General features: G+C 41.6%; 1 protein-coding gene across 3 annotated transcripts; it reads left to right on the top strand.

The window, feature by feature from the left end:
• The first annotated feature begins 899 nt into the window (after positions 1 to 899).
• On the top strand, positions 900 to 13,135 carry LOC108709111 (protein kinase C delta type). Of its 3 annotated transcripts, XM_041583920.1 has the most exons (11): positions 900 to 1,506; positions 3,003 to 3,121; positions 5,024 to 5,191; positions 5,372 to 5,463; positions 7,703 to 7,765; positions 8,739 to 8,877; positions 9,024 to 9,215; positions 9,692 to 9,820; positions 10,458 to 10,781; positions 11,012 to 11,759; positions 11,977 to 13,135. In XM_041583920.1, the coding sequence occupies exons 1-9, from the start codon at positions 1,098 to 1,100 to the stop codon at positions 10,569 to 10,571; spliced, it is 1,425 nt and encodes a 474-aa protein (XP_041439854.1). In that variant the 5' UTR covers positions 900 to 1,097; the 3' UTR covers positions 10,572 to 10,781; positions 11,012 to 11,759; positions 11,977 to 13,135. The 3 variants fall into 3 exon arrangements, with proteins under 3 accessions (XP_041439854.1, XP_041439855.1, XP_041439853.1); XM_041583921.1 differs by having other exon boundaries at positions 3,009 to 3,121; positions 11,012 to 13,135; XM_041583919.1 differs by having other exon boundaries at positions 11,012 to 13,135.
• The last annotated feature ends 283 nt before the right edge of the window (positions 13,136 to 13,418 follow it).

Genomic DNA, 13,418 nt, shown 5'->3' with positions numbered 1-13,418 from the left:
AGTTAGAGTAGGTTTGTAGGTTAGAGTAGGTACCTGCTTAAAGAGTCTACCTTGACGTGGTGGCAGGCTTAATAATCCTTTGGCCAAAAGTGTTTCATTTATTTTTATAGCTCCCATGTCTGTGTGGCCTTACTGTGTGGTGGGGAGGGAATGGGGGCCACATAATTATATTATATGGGGTCCTATGATTTCTAATGGTGGCCCTGGGTGCAGAAACCAAATTGAGTGGTGAACTTTGACCCTTTGAATTTAGTTTAAGGCCTCCATTAAGCAGAACAATAAAGAGCAGCCTTGGAGGAAATGAACCGATGAGGAGAATTATTCATTAAATATACACTATATAGTTTTGTATTGAAGTGATCACTACTGATAAAAATTAGACCTGGGATCCACTGCCAGATTAATACAAATAGACCCTCATTTTTTGATTTTGGGTGATTTTACATGCTGTGTTGTTTTTTAATAGCCTAAACACACAACACCAAAACACCCAACTTTGCCCTGTTTCCTGGGCTACTACAATATGCTATGGACAAGCCCCAAATCCCTCATGCCATTGCCCTTAGACAAAGATTTCTATATCCACATTACAGAATGGACACTTGCCCACACTCTCATCACATTTTTAAAGGTCAAACTTACCTTACAATTTATTACACATATTTAGAAAGCACAAACATATTCCTCAATGCTGTACAATCAATGGGTTTATACATTAACTTTACAAGAATACAAAAAAACCCAATCAAAAAAAAATGTAAAGAGGACCCTGCCCAAAAGGAAACCTCAGTATGTTGTAGATGGACATAATAAAAGCAATTTAGAAGTTATTTGCATCAATCTGTAATGATTGTAAGACTAGATTTTTGCTAATAGCACATGCACTGCTATTGGTTGTATGTCTCACTGCTGCTAGTCACATGATTCCCCTGAGTAAACTGTTGGTTGTCAACTGCCACTGCCCAACTGTCTTTTGGACGGTGGAGAGAGAGGGAGCGAGCGAGAGAGATTGCCACATCGGATGCTATAAAAGAAGACAAATTTTGGATAAAACGACATAGAATTACAATAAAAGGAGAAGGAGAAGGAAGGCGAAGATGAAGAAGAGGAAAAAGAGGAGTTTGACTCCAGAAGAGAGAGAACTTCCACAGGATGAAAGTTTGAAGAAGAAAGAGAAGAAAGCCAAGAAGCAGGATGCAGAAGAGAAGACCAACTACAGTCGAAATAGGAAGAAAAGACACACTGAGAGTAAAAAAACAATCCGTATAGGGGAGAAGCCCCCTGAAGATGGAAGGAATAAAAGAAAAGCTAAGAAGAGAAAAGAAAGTCTCTCAGATGCGACCAGTAAACCTGAGAGCAAGAAGAGAAGACAAGAAGAGAAAGAAGAAACAACTAAAAGTAAAAAGAAAACCGGCTTAGAAGAGATGAAAATTCCTCAGAGCAGCAGAAGAAGGAAGGAGCAGGACAAGAGGAAAAGACCAAGGAGCCCAGAAGATCCATTGGAAGGTAAGGGACATATGCAAGAAACGTATTTCATTTTTATTTTCTGTTACATCTACTTCTAATTCTTTTTAATATGGAGTCATGATAGTTATTTAACTGCCCACATTGGTGGGTCCTGTTGGGCAGGCCCGGACTGGCAATCTGTGGGTTCTGGCAAATGCCAGAGGGGCTGCTATAAGGTCCCATAGAAAGTCAGTATTTAGTGGGCTGATGGGGGCTGTTTGGGCTTTTATGTGGGCTGATTCGGCCTCTGTGTATCTGAAATGCCAGGGCCTATTTTAATTCTCAGTCCGGACCTGCTGTTGGGGGTAGGGGTTTCCACAAATCCATCCCTCTGCTTTAATTCAAATTTATGTATTTTTTAGAAAACATATATTGACAGGTAGGTGGAACAGTTAGGACAGTTAGGGAAAACTGAAAACCCCAAAGACTTAAATAAAATCTCTCTTACACTAAATGCTAGGAATACTCACAAATAATAAAGATAAAGAGTTTTTCTCTAAATGTGGGTGCTGCCTTAGCTACCATTAATTGTTATGGAGATACTTATAGGTAGATAGATATATTTAGGAAAATATACAATTGTAACCCTTTCGACACCCTGTTGTCTGTGTTACATTCCACGTGTGGCGCTTACCTGATGACACGGGACAAACCTGAGCCACTCCGCAGTGGTATTGGGAGAGACTGGGTACCTGGTACTTACTAGCGCAGTGCCTCCACCTAGTGGGATCCGGGAATGACCTACGGTTGGCCCCACTAGGAATACAGTAATAACACACACACACTATTGGTTAAACTACATAACAGTTTATATAAAATAAATGGGCACCTAATACATGCAGCACTCCTAACCGGTGGCAATAGGGCCTCACTAACTAACTCGCTAGCGCAATCTGTCTAGCTAACTAAGAAAAATGGTAAAGTCCTTTAATGTCCTTTATTACACAGCCTGTTTATCTTCAGCGCTCTTTAGGGTACTGTCCCTTTAAACAGGATACTCACAAATCCTCTTTGGATACTTCAGAGCTCTCTTTAGGTGAATCCAGCACAGTCAGTCATACAGTGCGATTACCAGCCCCTTTGGATGCTCAGATAGGAATCTCCTGCTGGTTGTTCCTCCAGTCTGTATTCCTCTCACACTCTCTGTCTCTCCAGGCACAGTATGTGGCTTCCCTGTGCCAGCCTGATCCAAATGAATGCCTTTGGTGCAGCCTCTCAGCTCTCTTGCTTCCTTCTCTGTCCACCATGCGGCTCTCTATGCCAGGCTTTCTTCTTTGCCAGTCTCTGTGACTTCCTTTTCCTGCCTGCCACTCATTAGCTGCTGTGCCACTTCCTACTGCACTCAATAGCTGGTTGCTAGGTAACAGCTTACAGCACACAGACACAGGCTCTCTGCCCTTACAGGGATAAGTGCAATGATTTTGCGCGGATTCCCTACACAATGCATAATATATTTTGAAATGGGCTTTTGACTGAATTTGTTTTGTTCCCAAAAGGTGGAAGTGGAAGTGGAAGTGCACCGAAGAAATCCCATGTGGATGAGAAAAGAGCAGCCCCCCTGGACATACAGAGGTACAAATTCCACCAAGAGCTAGGAGAAGGCACGTTTGGACAGGTGAGTGCGGGGCCTCCCAATATAGAAATCTGTTTTGTTATCTGATATAAATCTGTACAGAAAACATGGAAGTACAATCAAGCACTTGGCAATGTCTTTAAAGGGGTTGTTCACCTTTGAGTTAAAGGGGTGGTTCACCTGAAGTAACTTTTAGCATGTTATAGAACAGCCAATTCTAAGCAACTTTTCAATTGGTTTTCATTATTTATGTTTTATAGTTATTTGTCGTTATATTCTGATTTGCAGCTTTCAAATGGGCATCATTGTCCCCTTCTAAAAAAACAAATGCTCTGTAAGGCTACAAATGTATTGTTATTGCTACTTTTTATTGCTGATCCGTCTATTCAGATGCTCTCCTATTCATATTCCAGTCTCTTATTCAAATCAATGCATGGTTGCTAGGGTAATTTGGGCCCTAGTTACCAAATTGCTTAAAATGCAAATTGAAGAAATGCTGAATAGAAAGCTAAATAACTAAAAAAAAACTTAAATAATAAAAACAATTAAATAAATTGCAAATTATCTCAGAATATTACTGTCTACATCATACAAAAAGTTATCTCAAAGTTGAACAACCCCTTTAACTTGAAGTATGATGTAGAGAGTGATATTCTTAAACAACTTGCAATTGGTTTTAATTTTTTAATATTTGTGGTTTTTGAGTTATTTAGCTTTTTATTCAGCAGCTCTCCAGTTTGCCGTTTCAGCAATCCGGTTGCTAGGGTCCAAATTACCCTAACAACCATGCATTGATTTGAATAAGTGACTGGAATATGAATAGGCGAGGCCTGAATAGAAAGATAAAAAGTAGCAATAACAATACATTTGTAGCCTTACAGAGCATTTGTTTTTTAGATGGGGTCAGTGACCCCCATTTAAAAACGGTAAAAAGTTAGAAGATGTTAAAAACTATAGAAAATAAATAATGATGACTAATTGTAAAGTTGCTTAGAATTGACCATTCTACAGCATATTAAAAGTTAAATTAAATGGGAGGAAGACCTAGGAATCATCACTGATAAACAGTGGGTGTCCCTCCTCAAATCAGAGTGTCTGTCAATCCCAAACACAAAATTCAACAGTTATATCTGACACACAGAGCATACTATACCCCGCCCGCCTGCATAGAATTAATCCTAATCTCCCCCCTAATTGCTTTAGATGCAAGAAGTCAGAGGGTACTCTAGTACATACACTATGCGCCTGTCAGGATATTCAAAACTATTGGACAGCAATTGTGGATATGTTATCGGAAGTGTTAGGCCTAAGGTCCCTGATCCACTAGTCTGTATATTGGGTCTGTTTACAGGAATTCAAATGCCCTCAACCACATATATGTTTCTGAACAAAGCTTTGTTTCAAGCCAGGAGGTTGATATGCCTTAATTGGAGGTCGGACAGGCCACCCGCCCCTGACTTATGGGTTAGCACAATGTCCAACATTGGGACGCTAGACTTCCTAACTCTAAGAAAAAGGGGGCAAATGGCAAAATTCCATCAGATCTGGTCCCCTTGGTTGATGAAATTTCCCATTCTCAACATACTGGAACTGGAAAACCTCCCTTAAACCTCACAGTAAAGTAATGCAAACGCATATTTGGTTATATACAATATGTTTTATTAAATTCCGTTATTGCATAAGGTGTTTATTGTTACATTATTGTGCCTAATTGTGCTGTACAATGTCAAGAGAAACTATGTCCTGCAATGCAAGAATACAATTCTGTAATGTTTATCTCTCTTCATGACTGTCAATAAACTTACCTGAACAAACAAAAAAAAGTTAAATTAAAGGTGAACCACCACTTTAACATTCTGATTGACTCTGATATTATCAGTCATTCATGTTGTAAGCAACATTCAAGACACTCTATAATTTTTAATCTCTTTGTTCTGCTGTTAGGTGATGTTGGCTTCATATACACCAAAGAAACAACTTGTGGCAATGAAGACGGTGCCCAAACAACCCAGCAAGGGCAACTATACCTGCATCATGAAGGAGGCCCGACTCTTGAAGATCGCCAGAGGATGTCCCTTTCTGTGCCATTCTCATGCCACGTTCCAGTCTGAGGTACAGAACACTGTTTATATTGATACATAATCTGTTTCATTAATGGTTTGACTTTCTAAGGCCAACTTAATGCCCATAACAAGGGAAAACACCCTTTGATAACTAACCAATTCACCTTGCTTGCTGAACAGTTCTGTGCCATGTATTCCTCACTAATTCTTCGTTTGTCTCTCTAACCAGCTGCATGCCTTCTTCGTGCTCGAGTATGCCGGCGGGGGAACACTGCACAAAGTTATGGCAGACCAAGGGAATCTGTCAATGAAGAACATCCAGTAAGTGATAAGATTCTTACTATAGAGCAGTGCTGTCTAACTGATTCCCCCTTGTGTGACCCCCCCACATGAAAGTCTGCCTGCTGTGACTGCTTACCTTGTGTAGGTATCACTACAGATATTAACTGGCCCCTGCATTGTTTAAACCTCAAATTCAGACAGTAATCCCCCCTGAATTGTCCACACTTGTAACACCTCTATATTTCATACCCCTAAAGCCCTGTACTGTTCACACCTCAGACCCAGACTGAAAGTGCTCATATTGTTCACTTGTTCACACTCAGACAAAGAGGCACCAGCATTTATGTCACTGTATGTAACACAGTATGAACTGTTCATCTTAGTGGTCCTGATAAGTTTCCCTGTCTCCTGCTGTGTTTTGCCTTCCCTACTCCCTGTATGCACCATATTCTGCCTGTCCTACACTACCTGTGAGACATGGGCCAGGTAGGGTTTGTTCTGGGGGTTTGTTAGCATTTGAAAATTAATGTTAGGGGCACCTCCAAGTGATTGTATCGATTTACCGGAAACCCCGGGCCGGTGCTCCTACCAGCAGAAAACTGTACCGGCCCGGGGTTATACCAGTGAGCACCACGGAGCAAACTTCTTCCATCTTCCTCCTTCTTCGCGCGGCTGCGTATGCGCAGTAAAACTAAAAGCCGAACTTTAACGAAAAAGTAGCCTATTTCGTTAAACTGCGCATGCGTCTGCCCCAGGAAATTCGAAGAAAGACGAAAATGGAAGTAAATTGCTCCGTGGTGCTCACTGGTATAACCCCCGGATTTCCGGCAAGGCCGCATAGGCCCGGGCCTAGGGCGGCAAAAAAATAGGGGCGGCATGCCGCCCAGCCGCATTATGGGGACGTGTGCATCCCCATTCAATTACAGCAGCTGCGCCGGCGTTTTTTCGCCGGCGCGCTGGGAAGGGGAGGTGAGGTGGGTGCTAGGACCGTGCGGCCGCCTGGTTGGACCGCGCGGCCTAGGGGCGCCCCTCATTGAAATCCGGCGCTGCGGGCCGGTGCCGTTTTCTGTTGATAGGAGCACCGACCCGGGGGTTTCAGGTAAGTAGATGCAAATACTTGGGGGTGCCTAACATTTGGCACCCCCAAGTGTACAATGCCTTTCCGTCTCCTTTAAAACATACCCATAAATCCATATGCCTCCTCCTTCCCTGTGGCTAACACACCACCCCCCAGTACACAGCACCGGCCTAGGGATTCAGGTAAGTAAGTACAATAAATTGAGGGTGCCTAACATTTGGCACCCCCAAGTTTATGATTCCTTTCCTTCTCCTTTAACATGACTTAATTTTTCTAGGGATGCACCGAATCCAGGATTCAGTTCAGGATTCAGCCAGAATTCGGCCGAATCCTTCTGCCCGGCCAAACCGATTACGAATCCTAATTTGCGTATGCAAATTAGGGGCAGGGAGGGAAATCGCGTGACTTTTTGTCACAAAACAAGGAAGTAAAACATTTTCCCCCATCCCACATATGCAAATTAAGATTCCGATTCGGTTCAGTATTCGTGAAGGATTCAGGGGTTCGGCCGAATCCAAAATAGTGGATTCGGTGCATGCCTAAATTTCACATATGAGTGATATCCCTGCAGTGAGCACCAACCATTTTGTTTTTTGGTGTTCTACCACCATTAATGTGAATATGGTATTAAAAGTTCTTGTGGTAGCATGGGTGTGGTTTAAAACAGGGAGTGGTCAACGCTGGCTTCCATTCTAGGCCCTACACCACGTAGGCCAGAAAAATTCCAGCCCTCTGTAACACGGAAGTTGGGCAGCACTGCTATAGAGGAATATAGAGTAAGAGAGACATGTATGATACAGACAGAGACGTAACAGTCCAGGTTATGCCAATGCTCCCACAGGGCTGAGCAATTCACAGAGGAGCTTGGGAGTAGGAGAGCAGACTTTTTATGCAAGACTGCCAAACTAATGTTTCAGGCAGCACAAAATTACATCTGTAGAAAGTAAAATAGCAATTTATAAATTAATTGAATTAATACATTACAATGTCCTTCATGTAAATTGACACACTGCTGTGTATTGGTTCTTGGGCCTTTGCCTGAATAAGAAAGGTGTGTGCACAGTAGCAGAACCAGGGCACCACTAAATTGTATGAAAGGACAAGAAAAGTCAAATTTAACAGGTGATGGGTAACTAACCCCCATGATATTTGATAAGTATCCCCCATGAAATTAAGCTGGTTGCCTTTTTTTTTTTACAGATTCTACACTGCAGAGATGGTGATAGCCCTACAGTTCCTTCACTCCAATGGCATCATTCACCGGTGAGTACAATCTCAGTTCTCTTCTCTATTCTATTCACTGGTAGCATGATACAGTTCACATCTTGATATCTCTTGATACTTAACTCTGCTAACTCACAGTAATGTTTGCACCCCTTATATCTGGTGCAGTCAGTTAGGGACAGTTCCTTTTAGTGAATCACACTCTGTCCAAACTCACAACAAATTGTGATTTAAAGGGGAAGGAAACCTAGTTGGCGCAAAAACCCTCCCCCCTCCCGTGTGTTGCCCACCCTCCCTCCTCCCCCCTGGCCTACCTGTCCCGCTGGGCAAATGCCCCTAACTTGTTACTTACCCTTCTGGGCAGGTCCAGTCCAGGGAGTTCACAGACGACATCTTCTTCCACGCGATCTTCTTCCTGCTTTGACCGGCGCATGCGCAGTAGGAGCATGTCGCCGGTACGATCTACTGCGCATGCGGCAAAAGTACATCGTGACTTTTGGCGCATGCGCAGTAGATCCGTACTGGCGAAATGCTCCTACTGCGCATGTGCCAAAATGCCGTTCAAAGCAGGCAGAAGATCACGTGGAAGAAGATTTAGTCTGTGAACTCCCTGGACTGGACCTGCGCAGAAGGGTAAGTAACAAGTTAGGGGCATTTGCCCAGCGGGACGGGTAGGCCAGGGGGAGGAGTGAGGGTGGGCAACACACGGGAGGGGGGGAGGGTTTTTGCGCCAACTAGGTTTCCTTCCCCTTTAAGCCTTTCATTTTAACCAAGCAATGCATCTTTTTTTCTGTATAATCTGCCTTTACTGTACCACTTCTTTTTTTAAATATCCTTTATCTGTTGCTATTTTCTTATTACTTAACTTTATTGCTTCCAGATGGGCCTATTCCAAAAATATCTATTATATTTTACCTTTTAATGTGCATGTACTTACTTACCCTTGACTATCACTCTCACACGTTTCTCTTTCTAATATTTCCTGAGTTAATTTCCTGTGCCTATGTTGCAGTGATCTGAAGCCTGAAAACATCTTGGTGGATAACAACGGGCACATCAAGATCTGTGACTTCGGCCTTGCTGTTGAAGGAATGTTCGGCGGAAAGAAGATCAGCGGATTGACAGGAACACCTGGATACCGTGCGCCGGAGGTCAGAAATCTTTATTTTTATGTAATTTATACACAGATGAATTCAAATCTATTTGTCTTTTTCTATTTTGGACACCTTTGCTGTGTCTAGTTTATATAACTGTGTTTCTGTTACCCAAGAAGATAATTAGTTATTTTTTTCTGAAGGTTTTGTCATTGGAGAAGTACGATGCTGCAGTGGACTGGTGGTCATTCGGGGTCATCATGTACGAAATGGCCACCGGCAGACAGCCATTTGCCCCATCACTGGTTTCTGCACAGGAGTTGTTTGAGATTAAGGAGAGGAAGCTTGAATACCCGCGTCACATGAGCCAGGAAATGCTGGACCTTCTGCCAAAGGTCAGTAGAAACAGAGGTCAGGTACATGGGGGCACAGGGTACAGGGGTCAGGTACATGGGGGTACAGGGGTCAGGTACATGGGGCATAGGGGTCAGGTACATTGGGGGCACAGGGTACAGGGGTTAGGTACATGGGGTTACAGGGTTCAGGTACATGGTTGCACAGGGGTCAGAGGTCAGGTACATGGGGACGCAGGGGTCAGGTACATGGGGGTACAGGGGTCAGGTACATGGGGGTACAGGGGTCAGGTACATGGGGCAGTACTTTCAAATAGAGTGACGGGATTCCATGACCTTCTTTCTCTGTTACATGCAGATTCATTTCCACCAATGTAAGCAGTGCTCTAATTTCAACTCAGAGGGTTAAATATAGATACATTTGGTGGATACTAATAAGCTGGACACCCCTCCTATTGTTGGATGGTGCCTGACTTTACATCTATTATATTCAGAAAAATGTTTGTTTTCATTTTTAGCTACTGGAGATGAAAAAGAGCAAACGCTTAGGAGTAAATGGCAACATCAGGAAGCACTCATTCTATGCCAGAATCAACTGGAGTGAGCTGGAAAACAGAAAAATAAAGGCACCTTTCCAGCCCAAAATTGTAAGTTGATAACTGAACCAAGCAATGGGAGTCGGGAAGGCCAAGTTTTTTTATTGGGGAGACTAATAGGCTGTTTACTTTATTGGAGCTTTTCATAGGCAGTTGGTTGGTCTTTGCAGAAACTGAGCTTATATATACCTTGTCATATCATATTTTTCTATTAAGCCTATTAAAGGGGATAATATGTCAACCCTCTTAACATTTTCAGGCTTATAGCCTGGAGAAACTAAACTGCTTATAAATATATTTCAAAGACCTGCAATTGCCTTTGTACAGTCCCAGATTTAATACTCATTTAGTGCTCTGCAGCAGCTTCACAGTCCTTGACCCAGTTGAATTCAACCCGGATTGTTTTGCTTCCAAGAAGGATTCAATATATTTTAGATAGAAAAAAATACAAGGTACTGTTTTAATATTACAGAAAAACATTTAACTATTTCTGGATAATAGGTTTCTGGATTATGGGTCTTAAACCTATGTAGTAAAATTCTTAATCATGGAGTGCAGAATTTTTAAATAAATACCCGTTTTTAGCTACGCGTCATTCATATATATGTGACCATACTGTATCATATATTATATGTTCATGCTTAAAATTATATATAATACAGCAAAGTGTATTGCTTTCTTTTGATAGCCACCAGCAGATAAGTTACCAGTCATACATCCAGGATTCTGCGCTGAGACATCTAAGAGAGCTAATGTGGAAGGCTTCTCCGATGTGGATTCCAACTGGAAATGGCAGGAGTAAAGTGTTTTCTGTGCTCATGTGGACTAATCTCAAACTGCCTGTACAGCAAGTGATGACGGCAACGTACCATCCATGGCCAATTCCATCAATGAACATCAGATCTGCCGTCTACTGTCTACTGCAAGTGTACAAGTGTCTGTCTGTACAGCCAACTTCACCAACACCACATGGGATCCTTGACAGAAAGTAGAAAGAACTTGAGGCATAGTGGTAAGTGAAATAAATCTATTAGAATGGAAAAGATGAGATAGGATTACTTAAAGAAGGAGTATTAAATGATAGTAAAGGTATTAATGGGACTTTCATAACATTGAGGCAACTTGCTAGTGTGCTTGTGCTCTTAGACCCCTAGAAATGTGTATTTTACATGGGAGGGGACATCTTTTTATAACGTAATATACAGAGTTATGCTATGAACAATGCACTCTTTTCTTCTTTAGCACACAATACATCACAGGAGGCCCCACCAGAAGAAAGGAATAGCTGCAATCCGGACTTTCTAAATGGACTTTCTCACAGACCCTTGGATAAGGGTAAAAATGTATACTGAACATATAGTGCACTTATGGTAATCCAGTGCACTGTTAATTAACAACGTTCAGTATACTTCAGTTTCTTTATATAAGGTAAGGTTTAGGGGTAAGTATAGCATTAAGTAAGTTTACTTCCTTTTCTAACTTCCATCCCATTGTTTTACTGTTTACTTATAGATAGGATGTTATATAGAAATAGAAATGTTAGGATTCCTTCTCATCTTTACTCCTGTCCCATTCTTTTCTTTTACCATTTTCATTTCTCATTTTCCTCTTTTCCTCTTTTTCAACTTTAATATACTGTAAGTTAAGGTAAAAAAAGGGTGGGTGGGTGGTATGTTATATTGGAATAGGAATGTTACAATTGTTTCTTTCTCTTCTTTTATGCTCTCCTGTCTTTTCCCTGTAGTTTGTAGCACATACTGTAAATTAAATGTAAAGTTTATGGGTAAAAGTATACAGGATATGGCAGTGGTTATGTGGGATAAGGGATATATGTATATAAATATGGGTACTATAAGGGTTATAGTAAAGGGATATGGAAATAGTGATGTTGAATAAGGTATATATGTATATAATTATGGAATATAATAATGGGATATGGGTACTAAAAGGGTTGTAGTAAAGGGATATGGGAATAGTGATGTTGAATAAGGTATATATGTATATAATTATGGGATATAATTATGGGATATGGGTACTAAAAGGGTTATAGTAAAGGGATATGGGTACTAAAAGGGTTATAGTAAAGGGATATGGGAATAGTGATGTTGAATAAGGTATATATGTATATAATTATGGAATATAATAATGGGATATGGGTACTAAAAGGGTTGTAGTAAAGGGATATGGGAATAGTGATGTTGAATAAGGGATATATGTATATAATTATGGGATATTGGTACTATAAGGGTTATAGTAAAGGGAATGGGATTAGCTAAATGGGATAAGGAATATGCCATATCCTGATAGAAATTTGCAGCAAATCATAACAGTAAATTAACTGCTGAAGAAACACCACTTTCAGCCTGTTTACACTGTGATTTGCTGCAATAAGTATGAAAGGTATGAAGTGGTGTGTGAATGTAATTAGGGATCCCCATTGCACCAATGTAGAAGATGAACAGAGCGCACCTTCTGATTGGCTGCAAGTTTAATTTAGTTCACCATAAAAATGTAGAAAAATCTGATGAGGCCGTCCGTATGCTTGTGCCTCTTTGACCCAATAGGAGGGAGTAATATTGCAGCAGATAGAGCTGCAGCTTGTAGGCCCCTTTTAAAAAGAAAAATAAGCCCATTAGAGTTGTGAATGTGAAAGTGTAAAGTTTTAGGATCAAAGGAATAAGAATAGACTAGGCAGAGCTGTAGGTCCCTAAATGCTGCCTAGCCACAACTCCCTCCTTCCCCTCCCCACCATGAATCATATATAAGTCAAGATAAATAGGCCCATAATAATCCTCATCCCCCATAACCAGGCCTTTTAGATAATAAAGGCTGCTGGTATTAATAGTCAGTAGAAAGTTGATCCAGGGACTGGTCCGATTGCCGTTTTGGAGTCAGGAAGGAATTTTCCCCCCATCTGAAGCAAATTAGAGATGGCTGAAGATGGGGTTTTTTGCCTTCCTCTGGATCATCTATAATAAACCTGACGGACACGCTCACCCTCAATTACTGAGTAACGGTGTCCTTAATTCATTGATAGGGTCCATCAAATTCTTACTGAATAGGGAAGTACTAGGGGAATTATATTGTTAGCAAAGCAGTGGGGAGTGGAATTCCAGTCTCACTGACCATGGGATTTGCCACAGGGACAGAGAAAATAGTGAGTGAATGAGTGAGAGCATGTGGGTGTGCGGAAGTGTGTGTTGTTGTAGATTATTCATTGTGGAACTTTTGTTCCTTGCATCTCCCAGTCTGATCTGAGGAGGAGGGGTCCCATGACGGCTTATATCAGCCGGTATCTGGCCAGATAGGGAACTATTGCAGCAAGTCATCGGGTGAGCCATTTGCTGCAATAGGTGTGTGAATGGACAGTAACGTGGTTGAAGCCTTGACGTGGCGTTACTGCTCACATGTATATCATGTGCCAATTCAACTGACTGCCAGAGTGTCATTATAGTAGCAGTTGTAATAGAAAGAGAAATGTATTTAAACTATAACGGCTGGAGTGAATAGGTGTCTAACGTAAGAGCCAGAACACAACTTCTTCCATTGTATCTCACTACCCTGAGATACAAGGGCTTCTAAGAAGGCTGTGGTATGGATGTGGGGCTCAAATGGGGCTTTCTTTTATACCTTCAAATACACCACTATT

The sequence above is a fragment of the Xenopus laevis genome, chromosome 2S (genome assembly GCF_017654675.1).
Source record: "Xenopus laevis strain J_2021 chromosome 2S, Xenopus_laevis_v10.1, whole genome shotgun sequence".
NCBI lineage: Eukaryota > Metazoa > Chordata > Amphibia > Anura > Pipidae > Xenopus > Xenopus laevis.
The sequence above is the reverse complement of the archived record's forward strand: the minus strand, read 5'-3'. Positions and strand labels throughout refer to the sequence as shown.

What these genes read in the sequence shown, in the direction of transcription:
- LOC108709111 (XM_041583920.1), top strand. Translation starts at nt 1,098, where the DNA reads ATGAAGAAGAGGAAAAAGAGGAGTTTGACTCCAGAAGAGAGAGAACTT. An exon ending in ATGCCACGTTCCAGTCTGAG is followed by an intron (nt 5,192 to 5,371) that starts GTACAGAACACT and finishes CTCTCTAACCAG; the next exon opens with CTGCATGCCTTCTTCGTGCT. An exon ending in TCCAATGGCATCATTCACCG is followed by an intron (nt 7,766 to 8,738) that starts GTGAGTACAATC and finishes CCTATGTTGCAG; the next exon opens with TGATCTGAAGCCTGAAAACA.